This window comes from Pipistrellus hanaki (assembly GCF_964339955.1).
Source record: "Pipistrellus hanaki genome assembly, chromosome: 6".
Lineage (NCBI taxonomy): Eukaryota > Metazoa > Chordata > Mammalia > Chiroptera > Vespertilionidae > Pipistrellus > Pipistrellus hanaki.
Window position 1 is genome coordinate 60899832 of NC_140508.1, and position 19271 is coordinate 60919102.

A 19271-nucleotide genomic window follows, 5' to 3' on the forward strand; every position below is an offset into this window, starting at 1 on the left:
TGGTTACAGTGGGTGAGTCATAAAGAGAAAACTGGAGCTGGAGAACCCTAGAGGGAGATTGCAGGAAAGTTGGTTTCAAATTACCTATCTTGGACAGGTCATTTGGCAAACAGTACAACACAGTGTAGTATTGAGAGGGAGGCCCCGGAACCTGCCCCACATACTAGTTCTGTGACCTTGAGTGAGTTATGCAACTTCTCTCAGGCTCAGTTTTCTCATTTGCAAAGTGAGGGATCATAATGGTACTTACCTCAGCGGTTTGTTGTGCTATAGAAAATAATGCTTATGAGTGTGTACCAGGCCCCAGGCGCAGCCTCATGCACAGTATGACCACCATAGAGGCTGCCATGAAACTCTCCAGTACAGAGATGGAAAACCATCTGTAACTACACAAATATAAGTTGCTGCTCGTTCTAAGATATTGAATAGGTTGGAAACGTTGGAGGGCACAGCCTTTGTGTTAACTATGAGACATTTATGAAATAAGAATGGGAAGTGGTGAAGCTGGATCCCCAGAAAAACTGAACATGAGGCCTGACCAACAACCAGAAACACATGAAGGTGATCCTAATGGTAAGAGGGAGGGAGGGTATCGCCGTCAGGGACCTGTTTGCTTGGGGAGTATGCAGTAGTGTAAGACTAAGCTGAGAAAATTGTAATCTAAAAACAAAAAACAAAACAAACAAACAAACAAAAAAACCTATATAAAGGTTACATGCAATCACATGATACTTGGCCTTTTGTTGAATGTGATTATTCCAATGAATACATCATTCTAAGACTATGTTGGTGAGCTCTAAAGATGACACAGGTCTTCTTTAAAGTATATGATCAAAAAATTTTTTTTGGGGGGGTGTTTTGTGTTTTTTTTTTTTTCCATTTTATTTTATCTGCTGTTTTGTTCAGAGATTCCACTATTACAGGTTCTGCCCGGCCATGTAACTCCCCTGGCCCCGGAGTTCTTGGATCCAGCATGCACCCAGAAAGCCTTTGCCCACAATGTCAGCAGCGCACAGCACATGCCTGCAGAGAACTCCAAAGTTCCGCAACTCGAGGGCACGTTTCTTCCTGAGCAGGGGAGAGACGCCAGCTCCTCAGCAAAAACCATGCAGTCCAAGGAAGGTGACCCTCCCAATTCCTCAGCAAAAATCACGCAGCCCAGGCAAGGCAACACATCCAGTTCCCCAGGCAAAACGGTCCTACCTAAAGAGGGCAGCATCTTTAATTCGTCTAGGAAAACCACTCTTTCCAAAGAGGGTAACCCTGCTAATTCCTCAGAAAAACCCATCCCACCTAAGCAGAGTGATCTCTTCAATTTTCCAACTAAAACTAGTCCCCTTAAATACAATGATACTCATATGTCCCCAGGTAAAAGCACCCTTCCTAATGAGGGTAACACCCCTAGTTCATCAGCAAAAACCATCCCAACCAAGCAGAGTGACAATCTCATTTTCTCAAAAAAACTCATCCTATCCAAGAAGAACAACATCCCCAAGTCCTCAGAAAAATACGTTTCACCCAAATCGGATGACACCTCCAAATCTCCAGAAGAAACCATTCAGGCAAAGCAGGGCAACACTCCGAAGCCATCAGAAAAGAACATTTCATCCAAGCCGGGAGTCACCTCCAAATCTCCTGAAGAAACCGTCCAGCAAAAGCAGGGCTACACCCCCAGGCTGTCAGAAAAGACCATTTCATTCGAGCTGGATGTCACCTCCAAATCTCCAGAAGAAGCCATTCAGCGAAAGCAGGGCTACACTCCCAGGCTATCAGCAAAATTCAAATCATTCAAGCTGGGTGACACCTCCAAATCTCTCGAAGAAACTGTCCAGCCAAAGCAGGGCTACACCCCCAAGCTATCAGAAAAGAACATTTCATTCGAGCTGGGTGTCACCTCCAAATCTCCCGAAGAAGCCTTCCAGGCAAAGCAGGACTATACTCCCAGGCTATCAAAAAAGAAAATTTCACTCAAGTGGGGTGCCACCTCCAAATCTCCAGAAGAAACCATCCAGCCAGAGGAGGACAACACCCCCAAGTCCTCAGAAAAAGTCATCCAGCTCAAGGAGGGTGACACCCACAAATCCTCAGAAAAAGTCATCCAGCTCAAGGAGAGTGACACCACTAAGTCCTCAGAGAAGAAAGCCATCCAGCTCAAGGAGGGTGACACCCTCAAGTCCTCAGAGAAGGAAGTCATCCAGCTCAAGGAGGGTGACACCCCCAAGTCCTCAGAGAAGAAAGCCATCCAGCTCAAGGAGGGTGACACCTCCAAGTCCTCAGAAGAAACCATCCAGCCTGCAGAAGGTGACTTCGCGGCAGAAGAAACGGAGGGGCTCTTGAAGGTCGACATGGTGAAAATGATCCTGAGCAAAGAGGATTTTGACTTGGCGCTCAAGGAGGCAGGGGAGAGGCTGGTGGCCGTGGTCTTCTCGGCCGTGTGGTGTATGCCTTGCAGGACCATCAAACCCCTTTTCTGTTCCCTGTCTGTGAAGCACGAGGATGTAGTGTTCCTGCACATAGATGTTGATGACTGTGAGGAGCTGGTGAAAGACCGTGGGATCACTTATGTCCCAACCTTTCAGTTTTATAAAAGAGAAGAAAAGGTGAGTGAGCTCTGTGGTGCCCTTAAGGAAGACCTTGGAGCAATCATTGCAGAATTAAAGTAGTGCATTCTGAAAGCATTACGGAGAGTCAACTGGTCATAGCTTATGATTTTTTTGTTTGTTGTTTATTTACAAAAAAAAGGTATAACAAAAGTGTATATCCAAATGATACTTAATTATAAATTATAAATGTCAATTCTATTCATGTCAAAAACTAGTTAGAGCACTAAAGCGTATTGTGACCATATTTTTCTTAATAGAAAACTGTGATATCAGAGTTCCTTCGGTGGAGATTGGAAATCCAACTGTCCCCTACTTTTTTATCTAGATTTTTTATTCCCTCCCCCTCCCCACTCACCCTTGAAAATTCAGCTCATTTCCTGTTAGCAGAGACATGGGAAATTTAGAAATTCTCTAGAACAGTGGTCGGCAAACTCATTAGTCAACAGAGCCAAATATCAACAGTACAACGATTGAAATTTCTTTTGAGAGCTAAATTTTTTAAACTTAAACTTCTTCTAGCACCACTTCTTCAAAATAGACTTGCCCAGGTCGTGGTATTTTGAGGAAGAGCCACACTCAAGGGGCCAAAGAGCTGCATGCGACTCTCGAGCCGCAGTTTGCCGACCACGGCTCTAGAAGTACATGATTTAAAGATGAGTAGAAACTTCTCATGTTCACATGTCTTCGGGATTTCTGATAAGACATTTTTGTAAATAAAGAATCTGAGAGATTCACGTACCATATCTAACCTTTTTCTTGTGGGTGGAGCGCTATGGCGCCCCCGGGAAGTTCCGTGGGCTTGCCAACCACGATTCATTGGCAGCAGAGCTGACACCAAGGCCATGCTTCCAGATTTCAAGTCCAGGCCTCGTTTTTTACTAATCAGCACTCGTAAAGTCTGAGACAGAGCTCAGAACTCTGGTCTCTCAGGCCAAGAGCTTTGTTATTCAGGTTTAAGTTAGAGTGATCCTTGGTGCCATTGTGACATCAACTCCCTGGTGGCAAAATTCCTGTTGTTTTCTCCTTGGTAGCTAGGTTTCTGATACCTGTTCCCAGATATCTCATAACACAAAGGCCCAGGTCTGGGCCATAAATGATGGCTTGGTTTGTCATCTTCTCCACAGCAGATAAGTTCCAAAAACCTCCGGTGGATGCTTAAAGACATAGATAGTGTTTTTTCTATCCATACATACCTGGGGAATGCTGCCTCAGGCCTCTCTGGAGTCAGCCCTAAAAGTAAAAACGAAGCCTCCTCCAAAGGCCAAGTGTCTTTGGTCTCGGCTGAACATATACCTTCAAGCGCAGAACAAGAAATCAGAACATCATGGTCTCAGATGGCAGTGAAGCCAACTGTCCATTTCTCCAAATGATTCTTCTGCCTTGAAAGAAGTCTCAGGAGCACGGGGATCTGTCACCCAGCTCCTGTACTCTGGGGCAAACTGCATTTCAGAAACTTTCCTGCCCCTCCTCCAGCAGGTTGGATGGTCAGGAATGCAATGTCGGTTGAATTCTCATTGGCTCTCCCATGCAGGAGGGGGATGAGCAAATAAAACGTGGTTCAGGAATTCTATAAATCAAAGTTTCTCAAATTCGTGGTCATAGAAACCAAGTGGGGTACTTGTTAAACATTTAGATTTCTTGTCTTTTGTACTTGAAAAATCGGGTTCAGGAGTTACAGACTGGGGCCTAGAAACCTCTCCCCATAGTCCAAGGAAAATCATCCAACAAGGTAACCCTCACTACCCCCCTGCCTTTCTTCCCCCACTCTCTTCCCTCCCGCCAAGCTCCTATCTTTTTTACATTGCAGCTCCTAAAGGTGCTTCCTTGCTCTCAGGACAATTACTCTCCAGGACATTGTCACCTTTATCTGATCTCCATCCACCTTTCTGGAAACCCACAGGAGTTGTATTATCCTAGAATTGGTCACCTTCTTAGCAGCATTTGCTTCCTAAGTATCAGCTACTCAGTTGGGGATAATGAGGATCTTGATTATATGCCTTTTAATGGTGTGGTCAGATTTCTGAACTTCATTTATTAGATGGAGGGCCTTTCTTCTTTCAGTCAATGTGGTGGGAGTGAGGAATGAGGAAAGGAATGGTTAGGTTTTCCAAATTTGCTGGGAAAAGGAGGCGGGAGAGAGAGAGAGAGAGAGAGAGAGAGAGAGAGAGAGAGAGAGAGAGAGAGAGAGAGAGAGAGAGAAGAGAAGGGGAGGGGAGGGGAGGGGAGGGGAGGGGAGGGGAGGGGAGGGGAGGGGAGGAGAGGAGAGGAGAGAGAGAGAGAGAGAGAGAGAAGATGAGCAAATAAAACAGCTATGATACATTTACACAATGGAATACTACACGGCTGTAAAAAAAAGAAAATGTCACCCTTTGCAACACCAAGGGTGGACCTGGAGAGTATTGTGCTAAGTGAAATTATCCAGTCAGAGAAAGACAAATACCATATGATTTCACTCATATGTGGAATTTAATGAACAAATTGAACTAATAAGCAAAACTAAACAGACTCATAGATAGAGAGCAGGCAGACAGCTGTTGGGGGTGGGTAAAGTGATTGAGCAAAAAATTTTTAAAAAGAGAAAGAACTTATGGACATGGACAACAGTGTGGTGATTGTGGGGAGTGGAGTGGGGAAGCTGGTGGAGGGTATGGGGGAGATAAATGGTGATGGAGAAAAATTTATGACTCATTAAAATGTCCCCAAAATACAAGGAAGAGGCTCAGTAAAGCATCTAGTCATGAAAAAAAAAAAAATGGATAAAAATCATAAAGTGTTGGTTGGCTAATTCTGTACATAGACATTGTTTCTTTCACTCATCCCCCCCCCCCCCCCCCCCCCCCGCTTACTTATATAATGAAAAGAAAAAAAATAAATGGAATACTTTCAAGATTCCAACTGCTTATAAACTGCTAGGAAAAACAATGTCTGGGAGGTCAGAAGCAGAGGAGAGTGAATATAATGGCCCAAGGTCAAGCATGTTCTGGCAGAGTCTTTGAGTGCTGAACTTAACCTGGGTTCTGTGTTTCAAACGAGCATTCTGGGCCTTTCTGGCTTTTTATTACAAACAACCCTACAGACTAAATCAGTAGGAGTTTTTCTGTTTGGAGATGAATTGTCTAAGTGATTGTGAGTGTCAGGGGGTAGGTGATCTATTTGGTTTTTGGTGGCAAGTCACAGAATCCCAACTCAAACCTGTTCCAGCAAAAATACCAAGTGTATCAAACCTTGAAACTGGAAATTCTAAGGGACAAACTGCTTCAGGCAGTTGTGAGGAGTTCAACCAACTTCATCGGGGACGCTGATATTTTTTACTTTTCAATGTTGCTGTTTATCTTGATTTTATCTTCGATTGCTTCACAGTTCATGATCACAGATAAAAAGTGAACCTGTTCCTTTTAACTCCATCAAAAGTCCTTGGAAAGACTTTGATTGACTGGGTTGCATGCCTGAACCTGTGTATCTGGGAGAGAAGGGGGGCTCTGATGGATCAGGCCTGGGTCACTTTGCACCCTGGAGCGGGGTCAGTGCCATCAAACCATATGAGCTAAGAAGGCTTACAGGGGAGTGGGAGGAAGGAAGAACTGCTATGCAGACAAGCATATCCATCCACTGCTTGGTCACACTTGGCACCACTGCATCAGAGCAAGAGTTACACTAAACATGGTCAGAATCACCCTTATCCCTACTTAGCAATTCCCATGAAAAAATCCAACCTGATAATACTAGTAAGTCTGTGCACTTATCAAATTTCTTTTAAATACACCTCCCTTCACTTTAATCCTATCTAATTTTCTTAAGTCCGTAACTATATAGCCTTAAAACTAAATAATGTCCTGTACTTTATTCAAATGACAAATTATCTTATGATAACGCATTTCACTAAAGATGACATATGGAATATGAATCAACATACAAAACACTTATTAAGTAAATACTTGGAAGAATGTAAATGATATAAACAGGGTAAGACAGTTTTGGGGTCTGACCTTCTAAATTATGTTTTTGAAGTCTATTTTTCTCCAAGTATAAGCCAGTTGAATTAATAGTGGAGATTTACATATAATATTCCATGAGTGTTCAATACTTTTTGAAGCAGAAATGTTAATTTCAAATAAATTACATTCAGCAAATATTTGAAAGCCAGGATCTATTGTTCCCTAGAAAACTCCAATGTAATTTTAAAAAATATATTTTTATTGATTTTAGAGAGGCAGGAAGAGGGAGAGAGAGATAAAAATATTGATGATGACAGAGAATCATTGATCAGCTGCCTCATGCATGCCCACACTGGGGACCAAACCCACAACCCTAGCATGGGCCCTGACCAGGAATCAAACCTTGACCTTCAGGTTCATAAGAGGATGCTCAACCACTGAGCCACGCCGGCTGGGATAAGGTGGGTATTTCAAAATGAGATTTGGCATGGGGAAGACTGGAGAAGAGCCGGGTTGTTCTCACTCAGAACCTACCTGCAGGCCTTATTGCTATTTTCACTAAACGTCTCTGAAGAGTCTGGCCTCTGGAGAGTCATCTTACAGGTAGGGCTGGAGGAAGAAGGAAAGGACTGCTTCCCTGTCCTGTGCCCCAGGAAGGTCACAAAGCCTTGGTGTTTGAAAGACAAAGCTAAATGCAAGTCTAATGACTCACAGATCAATATTTGGCACTGACATTAAGGAGATCCAGGAGGAAGTCACCAACCCGTTAGCTAGTGACTCTTAGTTTAGGAAAGGCAGATAGACTAGTCATCTTCCAAGGAAGGCTTTAAGATTTCCTTTAAATTATACCAGGTAACAATAACTAGACTGTAGCGAGTTGTCATGCTATCAGAATAACTGGAGCAGTATCTTAAAAAAAATAACTCAACATTAATGGATTTTAATGATCCCCTGTGCTCATTTCCCTAATAAACTTGATCTCCTTCTGTAAGCTCAGAATAACTCATATGCTAAAGATGCTTGCTTTGAAATTCCATTTTGATATCTGAGATGTGTTTTTTTTTTAAAAAGTATTGCTGAAACCGATTTGGCTCAGTGGATAGAGCGTCAGCCTGTGGACTGAAGGGTCCCGGGTTCGATTCCGGTCAAGGGCATGTACCTTGGTAGCGGGCACATCCACAGTGGGGGGTGTGCGGGAGGCGGCTGATCGATGTTTCTCTCTCATCGGTGTTTCTAACTCTCTATCCCTCTCTCTTCCTCTCTGTAAAAAACCAATAAAATATATTTTTAAAAAGTATTTATAAATCCAAATTATAATTCCACTCTATTTTGGATGGCTATTTTCATATATGTCTATGTCAGATATAAAAATCCTAAAATAAAGTTGGTCACTTATCTTCTTTAGGCCCCAACTATGGTACTGATTTGTTCCTTAAGTGCTCTCTCTCCCTCTCTCTCTCTCTCTCTCTCTCTCTCTCTCTCTCTCTCACACACACACACACACACACACACACACACACAAAGTCAAGATTTATGATGTGCGGTTCATATAATACACATGTTTTTCTAATTGATATTCAGGTTGAAGGCAGAAATACAAGGTGCATATTTCAGGAATGATCTCTATTCAGAGATAATAAATAAACTGTTTAAATGCAGTGAATATTCAGAGCCTATAGGCTGAAGGCTAGGAAAACTGTTTGGAGGTACATATAAAACTGAAAATTCCTCTGCTTTTAATTAAATTAATAAATCAGTTTCTAATTCTTAGGATTCTTCTATACTTTATTGACTTGCTTAAATACCAGATCATGATAACCCTAGTTGATCCTTTTGGATAAAGATCAGATGCCTTTTCAACAATTCAAGGGAAACTTGTCCAAATGTTCCTTCTTCAGTAGGCATAGGTGTTCAGCTGGCCAGCAGGGGGGTGGGAAATTCCTGAAAAAAAAAAAAAGAGCTAAGAGAAGCCAACAAAGCTGAACATGAAGCACTGGGGGTGAGACCCAAGAAATCAGGAGGGAGCTGCAGAAGTTGCCAAACCATAGGGTTGAGCAGGGGGTATAAAACTCAGAATCAGGTTCCTGGGTGTGGAGACAAAATGGGCTCAGGTGAGATGATGTAGGGAAGATGTGGGAAGAGGAAGAGTTGTTACCTGGGACAACCATGGAATGAAGGGGGCAGAGGTAGGAAGTAGAGTTGGATCACCCTGACTTTGAGGACCATCGTCAGAAAGAATAAGATTTTAGCATTTGAGTACTGCCCTAGCAATACCCTTCGTGTTTCTTTTCTAAGTAGATCATTGGGTTACACCAGAAATCTAAAATCATATTGATTGTGGAATTTTCAGCAACTGGATAGCTGTAACTAGATGATGCTTACCATGCTCACTGTAAATTAGTTAATAGGATGGTGGTTCAAAAATCCATCTGAGCCCTAGCCAGTTTGGCTCAGTGTGCTGCACCAGCACAGCCAAGGGTTCGGTGAGCCTGAGGAGGGCTAGTGAAGGATTAAAGAAGAGAGACAAAAAGAATACAGTTGGGGGTCGGTGGATCTCCCATGCCTGGATGAGGACACAGAAAGACCCAGCCTGCAAGCCGAGGCTTTATTTTATAGTGAGATCAAAACAAGGGAAGTGGTCAACCTGTTTACAATGTTCTTGTGAGTTTCACCTTGTTTTGGCAGCACTTACTGCCCTTCCCACAGCCCATTAGCTACCTAGGAAGAAACGAGGGAGGGCTATAAGGTTAAGCCTCTATTAAAGCATGAAAGGCTACAGATTGTCTATCATGTCTCCTTTTGACTAGCTGTTCTGGAACCTGCAGAAACCCAATGGCAGAATACCATAAACTTAACCAAGCTGTAGCTCTATCACAGTTGCTGAACAGAGCAGCATTGTTGCTAAAGCAGATTAATAAGGCCTTATTATTCATGATCGGTGGTCACTGACTTGGCAAATGTGTTCTTTTCTATTCTGAAGAGAAACAATTTGTATTCATGTTGAACAGACAACAATATTCATTTACTGTTTTGCTCCAGGGCACCCCGTGCACTTTTCCATCTTCTGTTACATTATAGTATGAAGAAACTGATACTGTCTGGGCATCCTGGGGTATGTCACAGTGATCCATCACGTCGATGACATCATGCTGACCAAGCAGGACAGCAAGATGGGCTAGTGTACCGCAGGCCTTGGGAAGATGGTGGAGATCCAGAAACTTGCCTCTTCAGGAAAGTGTTTGGAGGTTCCAGGGATTAGAGGTGTGCTCAGATATCTTCTCCAAATTCTTGTTCTTGCATCCCCTACCACAAAAAAGGAAGCACAGTATGTGAGAGGTCTCCTTGGTTTCTGGATGTAACCTATTCCACACTGGGAATACTGCTCCAACTCAGATGACACAGAAGGAAGGTTGCCAACTCTCAGTGGGGCTTTGAGCCTTGCTATGTGGCCCATAAAATCCAGCAGAGTTTGTGGTGTTGGAAGCGTCCATGGTGAGAAAAGATGCAGCAGCACTTGTTGATGTTGATGACAAGCTCTGGTGTTCTGGAGCATGACCAAATCACCTGCTGCAGAGAATCCCTCATCTTTTGAAAAACAGATCCTGGTGTGTTACTGGGGCACCAAGTAACTGAATCTGGGGCTGCTCCTTATGAACACCCCTGTCATAAGAATTTCTGTCTGATCTACCAAGTCATAAAGTCAGAGAGAGCTCAGAGCAGTTCATTGTGAGATGGGAACAACACATTTAGGACTGAGCCCAAACAGGAAAAGAGAGCACAAGTAAACAACATACACAAACAGGTAACCCAAACCCTATGTTACTCATGGTGGTTGCCTCCCCACTACCCGACCCCAGGCTCATATCCTTGGCCACGTGGGAGTTTTGTACAATCAGCTGAAAGAGGAGAAAAGCACTCAAGCTTGGTTTACAAATGTCAGCTAGTATATGGGTGCTAATGGGTGGATGGTGGTATTAAGCCACATTTAAGAGTGGACAAAAAACAATAACAACAAAAACAGAGGAGGTGAAAATGCCAAGTGAGTCTCTCATGTTCCTGACCTACAGTCACCCACTGCAAGGCTTTGTGGTGAGCAAAGACAGGTGAGAAAAACTGCATGGAAAAGAGATGAAGGGAGTTAGCAATGGGGTAAAAAGTTGATCTAAAGACCTCTGCCGAAAAGACTAGGTCCTTTCTAAGTCTAAAACCAGTAAAATAGTGTCTGGAGTTCAGAATATGGACAAGAGAATTTTAAATATGCTTGATTTGATGGAGTAGTCTCTGAACTTAAATATGCTTGATTTGATGGAGTAGTCTCCATAACTTCTGTGGAGAAAAAAACAAAGCAAAATGGAAAGAATTTGATCAGTAACTAGAAGTACTTATACAGTTACCTTTTGACCTAAAAATACCACTGTTAGGGATCTATCCTGCACATACACTTCCAACCAAGTGAAAATACATATGTACAAGGTTATTCTTTGGATCATTGATTAATTATTGCCAGTTATTGGGAAGGGCCTAAGTGCTCATACATAGGAAAGCACAGTTGATCCTTGAACAACACAAGTTTGAACTGGGAAGGTTCACGTATATACAGAATTTTTAAAATAAATATTGTAAATATATGCTCTCTTACTTATGATTTTTAAAAAATGTATTTTTTGTCTAAAGTTTTACATATTTCTCCTTTTCCCCCCACTTGACCCTGGCCCCCAAGCCATTCCCACCCCTGGCAAGCCCACACCGCTCCAGTGTGTGTCCATTGGTTATGCTAATATGCATTTATTCATGATTTTCTTAATAAAACTTCCTTTTCTCTAGCTGACTTTATTGTAAGAAAACAGTGTATAATACATACACCATACAAAATATGTGTTAATTTACTATTTATGTTATCAGTTAGGCTTCTGGTCAAAAGTAGGCTATTAGTAGTTAAAATTTCGGGGAGTAAAAAGTTACACATGGATTTTTGGCACTTCTAACTTCTGCAATACTCAAGGGTCAACAGTAGTTAAGTAACACCACAAATAAAAAAGAATGAGGAAGTATTCTATGAATTATTATAAGGGGTTTCCAGAGTATAGCAAGTGAAAAAATCCAATACAAACTAGGTATGTTTTTATAAGTATGGATAAAGTTAGGGAGTGATATATTATACAATTCAGGCAATTAACACTGGTTATCCTCAGTGGAGTGGAAGTCGGGAAGTGTAAGAGGAAACTTAATTCATTTGCTTTTGGATTGTGTCACTAGTTACAATAAGCAGGTATTGCTTTCACAGTATATAAGATTGAGAAAACACATATTATTCAAATTATTTTTCATATACAAAGGTCATTCATTTATACTTTACCTGCTTTAAGTGGTCATACAAACAAACATCCCCAGAATAAGTCTTTTTCTAATTCTTCTTCTTTCAGACTTAATTTTATCTGGCTAAGCTTCCATCCGCCTTGTCTTGGAATATATATTTCTCACATAAGTTTGACAAAAATGCTACAATAAGCACATCAACACAACCATGTTGATACAAGTATTGCCTCCCTCTGATATGCACTGACCTTGTGCACATTTCAGTTGGCTATCACTCTCTAGCACATCCATCCGTTTGAGAAAGAGCTCTTTGTGTGGAGTGACTGTTTCAATTAGATTTTGCTTCCAGCATCCTGTTCCTCTGTCAGGTGGAAGGTTTCCAGTCCTCACTTTATAGCACAATTCAGTAGATTTCTACACCTTTGACCACCTTCTTGACCCACTCTTGGCTTCCCTGACACTTGTCTCTCTGTAGCACCCTATGATCAGAAGCAGGAAGCAACACAACAAAGGAAATGAGGTGCTTGTTAAATGCTGGGGCGGGGTGGGAGAGCAGGCTCTACACCAGGCTCTCTAGGAATGCCTCCCAGGGCAAGACTGAACTGCACCCCCAGGGCAGCTGCCACCTTTGAGGTGCACTGCTTACTTCTCACCCAAGGGACGGGAAGCTGGACTCCAGAAGGAACCATGCTTCTGCTGACTCTGCACAACTCACTGCCTCTTGCTAGCCAGGAAGCTAGTACTAGTACTAGTACATGGGTGCTGAAATGCTGAGCAGTCTCTGTGCTCCTGCCTCAGCAGGAAAGCAGCCAGAAGGCACAGAACACTGGCCCCCTCCCTCTCACGTAGAACTTTCCAACATCACATGAGTGTAATTCACTGGTTGAACTTATTTCAAGAACAGAATCCTGAATGCAGAAGAGCATTCATGTTTGCCTCTCCTGCTTGAATGTAAGCTTGTAAGGGCTGAAACCATGTCTCTTGGTTTATTGCCGGGCACGTAGCAATAATTTAACATTAATAAGGTGACAGTCCTGGAACCACGCACTAGTTTAAGCTCTTCCTGTAGAGTAAATAATTTAATTTTGTAAAGAAACCTCAGATGTAGGTATTATTCACCCCAATTGACAGATGGAGTGTGAGGGAGCACAGGGTTTGGTTGGAAGGTCTAGATGGAGGGATCTCTGAAAGGTCAGAGGCCTCTGAGGGATCTTGTCAAAGGCAGCAGCCCCTACCTAGACTTTTCCAAACAATTCCGATGCCCCGTTTTGCTAGTGTCTATGTTTAGTCTTTAAAGACCTGACCTTGTGGAAGCATACACTTCCTCAAGTACCCTGCTAATTGTATCTAGAGGTTAATTTTAGTTCAAGCTGTTGTGACAATAAAAGCCTAAGAGGGTAGGCGAACAGGACTGCTTTTTACTTCTAAAGTAAAACAGTCCCTTAGCCCTCTCACAGAATTGTATGTCAGAGAAATCTGTTCATCCATCACTTAGGTCTGCCGGTCAGCCCTGGCAACATAGAACAAGCACAGAGTAGTGAAATAAGTGGCAAAGACCACATAGTGGAGAACAGGATTTGAATCCAGCAGTTCAGAAAAAAAGTTTGTACTCATTTACTGCCTCAATATTTATTGAAAGTATGCCGCTTTGGTTCAGTGGATAGAGCATCAGCCTGTGGACTAAAGGGTTGGGTTGCAGGCTCGATCCCCAGTACAAGGAATGCAGGAGACAGCTGGTCAATGATTCTCTCATCTTTGATGTTTCTCTTTCTCCCCCTCTCCCTTCCTCTCTGAAATCAATAAAAATATATTTTTAAAAAATGTTTCTTCCTCATTGATATTTCTATCTCTCTATCCTTTTCCCTTCTCTCTCAAATTAATAAAAACATTAAAGAAATAAATGTTTACTGAACTGAATTATGCAGAGAACTGATAAAAAATGTATTCATAAATATAGAGAACCTCAATGTTTTAGACATGTTAAACTTTACTATTGGACAAGGTATACTTTGTTACCATTTGTACTGAAAACAAGTATGTTTTTTATCTTTGCCAAAGCTATGAGATAATTTGTCCAAAGGTGACTACTATTAGTAATCAAGTAGGTTGAAGTAATATTCAAGGCCTTCATGACTCTTAGATTCAGGAAAACTTGAATCTAGAGAAATATGTTTGAGTATGTGTTTTCATGCTAATATATGAGACCACTATATGCTGCATTAATCAATACAAAAATGAACATTGGGCCCCTTGTTTCTCTGTTCCAAGCTTAACTTTTAAACCATAGAGAAGTCAATTACATTGTAAATTGTTTCCTTAATCACTCTTGGCATTTTATTGTGGCTTCAGAAAGGACACAAATGCACAGAATGAAAAACTGGGTGAGTTTCTCCCCAGAGTTTAGCTCTATTCCTGACATAAGATGCTCTTACCTGTGTTTTTATTTTCATATTTAACAATAAAAATAACACTTGCTGTTATAAGGTTGTTCTGAGTAGCATGTGATAATGTTTATAAAGTTCTTTGAACTGTTAGAACAAAGGTATTAATAAACACCCAAGCACAAACCACTATTTAATGAGGGGTGGATGATTCAGGAGGGCTCTGAGTCATTTATTAATGCAATGCTCTCAAATAGAATAGGAGAATTATTCCAAAAATCATTTCATGTATTCTTACTAGTAGACTACCACATATTTAAATTCATGGCCACATTAAGATTATGCCTATATGATTTTTGAAGCAATATTGCGAAGAGAAAAAAACAATTGATTCCAAAGGTCACAGCTTACATCAGCAGATGTTTCTTAATGACACATAGACTGGAAACTGGAATACATCCCATTTCAGTTTCCTATTGAATTCAGGGTGAATGGGCAGCCATTGTCCCATAAAAGAGTGACTGGGATCTTTCTCAGTATGTTATACCTGCGAATTGGCTGTGTGCAGACTGGAGATTTCCTTATGAAGTGTCCATCTAGCTGTGGAGAAGCCAGAGCCAGTTCAGCCCAGGCTAACTTGCCCATGGATAAGAGTTCTTAGGCAAGGGAAAAAAAAGGAGTTTGTGTTATTTTTAGGGTTGCCAGTTCATAATTACACATATATGGGACACCATCCTGTGCCTGAATGTCAAACTCAACTTTAAAAAAATCCTAAACTCCCTCTTTATAAACATTCAATTTTTGTATACTCTTAATAATCATTGCAATTTCAAAATAAAAAGAAATCAAAGTAAAGATACACTTAGAATATGCTTTTCAAATGATTTAAGCGCTCCTATCATCCGAGGTTTTTCATGGCTGAAGATACATGACTCTTGTGTAGCACAGTCTTCTATGAATGCTAGCTAAGTTAGCTATTCCGGAGGGCTATTCCCAGATATACTTTGTGTCTACGCCCAGACTACTGTTCCATTTGTCTCATTTATTTTTCAGAAAAACTGGGCTGCTCTTTTATGGCAGCAGCACCAATATATCCTCTGTTTCGTGGTGCTTCTAGGGATTTAAGTCCGGGTATTACTATAAAGGTTTCTTTACAGCAAGTGCAATTTTTTTTTTTTTTTTCATTGAATGTTCCTGTCCCCGATTACCTTGCCAATCGGTTAAAGATTTGTCAGCAATTTTGCTGCTGGGATTTTTTCAGTTTGCTACATGCTCCCGTAAACGATGCAGATGGAATTCATTTCTAATATGTGAACGAGACAACTGTTTTGGTTTGGGCTTATCATTCACCAAAACGGAGAACAGACTACAGCAACTGAATGCTGTAGATTTTGACTTTTATTTCTAGCTTATCAGATTTCCCCACCGGCGCGGCGCGTTTGCTCCTTAAACGAGATGTGTTTCCTCATCTTTTTTTCAGGAAGCAGGAGAGGTTGGATTGGAATACGACAGAGAATTTACTTCTACCAATAGAGGGACAGATAGAATAAAAGAACAAACCGAAAAATCCCGGCGTGATTTCCGCAGAGAATGTTTTTTTTTTTTTATTTCTTACCAGGGGACCTCGGATCAGTCTCCAAGTTATTTATTTATTTTTAGCGCAAACCAGAGACGCTCTCCAGGAGCCAAAAGGAGTGTCAGCGCGCCCCACCCCACACGCCTCCAACGGACCTTGGTCTCTTTCCCGCCCACAACCAACCACTACTACAACTCCCAGCAAGCACCGCGCCGTGCCGCAAAGGGACCAGGCCCTGGGCGGAGGCTCCGCCCCCGCGTGGAGCATGCTGGGAGTTGTGAATGAGTCTGACTACTCCTTCTTTTTATTAGGCATTCCCACTTGGAAGATGGCGTTGTATTGCCTCGGCGAGTTCCCCAGCTTCGTAAGAGGAGCTAAAACGTGACCGAGGATTGTGGCCCCTTAGCTCTGCGGTGCTCACCGCGTCGGTCCCCTGGAGCTTAGCTCCGCCCTCTGCCCACACCCGTTCCCTTGACAGCTGGGGGGGGAGGGGGAGTACTCCTAGCGGCGGTGAGGCTGGGAGCGCGCAGGCGCACCAGCCCGCGCCCCGTAGGCCAGGACGCGAGGGCGGGACGTGCGCTAGGGGCTCCCGGCCGCGGGGGCGCGCACGTCGGCACGCAAGGAGTCATCACGTGGGGCACCGAGGATCGCAGTGCGCGTGGCCGGGCGGCTGGTGTGGGGTTGAGTCAGTTGTGAGACCCCGAGCTGCTGGACCAGCGGGCTGCCCAACCACCGGCCCCATAGCGGCAGGCGTTGGGCTGCGGGAGCCGTGAGCTGACCCCAGCGTAGAGCTCGGCACTGAGCCGTCGCCGCCATCGTCCCCAGCCAGCCGGCCAGCCAGCCAGCAAGCCGCCGCCGCCGCCGCCGCGGGCGCGCCCCCGCTCTGCGCTGTCTCTCCGATGGCGTCCGCCTCTGGGGCCATGGCGAAGCACGAGCAGATCCTGGTCCTCGACCCTCCCACAGACCTCAAATTCAAAGGTAAGGCCGGGAAGCAGGCAGCCCCAGACCGGGCTGCGGCGGGCGGAGGGGCTGGATTGGGAGCGGATGATGGGCGTGGAGGGAATGTCTGCGGCCGGGGCCCCGGCGGGCAACCCCTCCCCCCACGCCCCGGCGCTTCCATCCTCGGGCGGAACCGCGCTCCGGCGCCCGGCCGGCCTGCCCCGCGCCCGGGACCCTGTCTCTGTCCCTGTCCCTCTCCTGCCCGCCCGCATCTCGGTGCGCGCTCCGGCCCAGGAGAAGGCGGAGGGGCCTGGCTCTGCCGCCGCCGCCGCCGCCATCTTGCGGTCCCGCGGGGGCGCCTCCTGGCGCTGCCCGCGCCGCTGCCCGCGCCTGGCACTTGTCCTTGGCCCCCGAGGAGCGCCGGGCGTGGTCCGGGAGGGCGTGGGTGGGCGGTGACCTTAACCGCGTGCGCTCGGGGTCTGCGGTGGGAAGGGGGCTCCGGGGACGGGCGCAAGTGCGTCCGCCACCCGCGCGGCTTGTCAGGAGGCGGGAGGCGAGGCGAGCGGCGGCGCGGCGGGCCCTGGACACGGTTCCGAGAGAGAGAGAGGGAGGGAGAGAGGGAGGGAGAGAGGGAGGGAGGGAGGGAGGGAGAGAGGGAGAGAGGGAGAGAGGGAGAGAGGGAGAGAATCGGCCCTCGCTGCCCCCATCCACCTCGCGGGAAGGGCTGGGTGGAGCTCGCCCTCGGTTCTCGCCGAGGCTGTTGGCTCACCTACCTTCCTGCTCTGTGTATTTAGTCGGCTGTCAGGTCCGTCGCGAGCGAGGGAGGCGGAGAAGCCCGGAGAGCCTCCCGGTTCTGGCTTCCCCGGCGCTGCTGGCGGAGACCCAGGCGCGTGCGGGCCGGAGGCTCTGCGTCAGCCCCAGAAGGGACGGTAGTAGGTGACTAGTAGGCGCCTCCTGGTCCTGAGCTGGGGCATTTCGGCTTACCCTCCGCCGAAGGGCAGGCAGACCTGGTGCTTTTTCTGCTCGCGTTTTAGAGCCCTTTCCATTGAGCTCTTTTGCAGCGGAGTCTTCGGTGTGTGTGGCTTTTGCCTTTACGTGTGTGGTTTCTCAACAAACCCCCCCCTCCCCCCCCTGCTCGGGAAGGCGGATAAGGTTGTCCCTGGGCTCCGAGCACCATTGATTTATGTTGTTGCAGCAATGCCCACAGGCACTGATCGGACTTGGTGATCATCGGAGGAATCTAAGGGGGCTCTTTGGCCCTTTTGCTTTTTTAATATGTAAGGGTACCTTAGGGTAGAGAGTTAAACTGGAGAGTTCCTTTTTTTTAGAAGTAGTAAAAGCGTGTGAAGATCCCAAATAGAAAGCAGATTCCTACCTATCTTCGGTTGAAGAGTAAGTTCCCATTTGGAGGACGCAGGATCGTGTATTTCAGTTTCAGTAGCTACGAAGAGAGAACAGTGGTTGTGAAGTGTATAAGCCACCCCACTGCTTAAAAATGTTGAATTTTTTTTTTTTATTGTACAAGATCGAGTCCAAAAGAAAAATGATTTTACAATGGAAAATTTTTAGTTTTAGAAATTTTAAAACATTGTATTCAGGTATTTTGTGAGAGTAATGTTATAATAATTCCTTTATTTTTGTAAGCATTGCAGGGCATTTGCAAATTTCTGAGTGGAAATGTCTGTGAGCTGCTTGTTAGACAAAGATTTGGTTTTAAAGCTACAAAATAATTTTGAGGGGCACTATGCATTTTATTATATCAAGTTTATGTGAGGATGATTTTATATAGTTTTAGCTGAAAGAAAAAAAAATGCCTCTGGATAAGCATTAAATTTGTTCCAGAACTTCTTTGCATTTACTTTCTGACAGGCTGAGTTTACAGAGAGGAAATTTCCTCTACTGGATAACCATGTGTGTATTGCTATTAAGGACCTAGAAGCCTTTAAGGCCAGGACATTTCCACAAAGTTTGAGGCTTTCTCTCTAGAGAAGTTGTAATTGTTATAGTAAGAAACTAGTAATAGAGAAGCAAGTTAAAGAACCAAAAGCCCTAGACAATGACTTACCCATATATTTCACTTATTTTAGATACTGAAGAATTAGTAGCTCTGATGATAGAACAGGTTGGTCTAGTGTCATGGATGAAAGCAATTCACAAGTCTCATTTAAAAAGGTTTGGACATCAATGGCTACCTTTTAAGACTGATTTTAAAAAAGTGTTTCCTTGAAAAGTTTAGGGACACAGATTCATTTGGGTCATTTATTTACTGAAAGCTTTGAGCTATCCTGATATTTATAAGAGTATTAAACTGAGTAATTCATTCAGCAGGTATCAGCTTCTATTTTGGGATGCAGTGGTATGCAAGGTGTAGATAAGATTCAGTTTGTGGTTTAGTGGAGAAAGCATACAGTTAAAAAGCAGTAAAATGCCCTTGAAGAACTTTGAGTCTAATGAGGGAGACAGACTGTATATAGATGGAGGCAAAACAAGCTGAGGAAAGAAGGCCCTTCCTTCCCACCCC

The 19271-nt window shown here is 44.1% G+C and overlaps 2 protein-coding genes and 1 long non-coding RNA gene across 6 annotated transcripts in view; 2 read left to right on the forward strand and 1 right to left on the reverse strand.

The window, feature by feature from the left end:
• Positions 1-492: 492 nt before the first annotated feature.
• TXNDC2 (thioredoxin domain containing 2) lies at positions 493-4415 on the forward strand. Its single transcript, XM_084886972.1, has 2 exons — positions 493-573; positions 924-4415. Exons 1-2 carry the CDS (start codon positions 556-558, stop codon positions 2661-2663), a joined length of 1758 nt encoding a protein of 585 aa, XP_084743098.1. The 5' UTR covers positions 493-555; the 3' UTR covers positions 2664-4415.
• A 3880-nt stretch (positions 4416-8295) lies between these two features.
• LOC311624484 lies at positions 8296-18676 on the reverse strand. Its single transcript, XR_014795328.1, has 3 exons — positions 17524-18676; positions 9762-9841; positions 8296-8479 (listed from the first exon to the last, which is right to left on the reverse strand). It is a non-coding gene; the product is annotated as an uncharacterized lncRNA (long non-coding RNA).
• VAPA (VAMP associated protein A) overlaps positions 16414-19271 on the forward strand; it is a 38993-nt gene continuing 36135 nt past the window's right edge. For 2 of the 4 annotated variants that reach the window (XM_084887765.1, XM_084887766.1), the window contains exon 1: positions 16844-17195. In XM_084887765.1, the coding sequence (XP_084743891.1) occupies positions 16856-17195 (340 nt within the window). In that variant the 5' untranslated portion in view covers positions 16844-16855. Of the gene's footprint in view, positions 16790-16843; positions 17196-19271 lie in introns of those variants that run through there. The other 2 variants (XM_084887768.1, XM_084887767.1) reach the window with 2 other exon arrangements.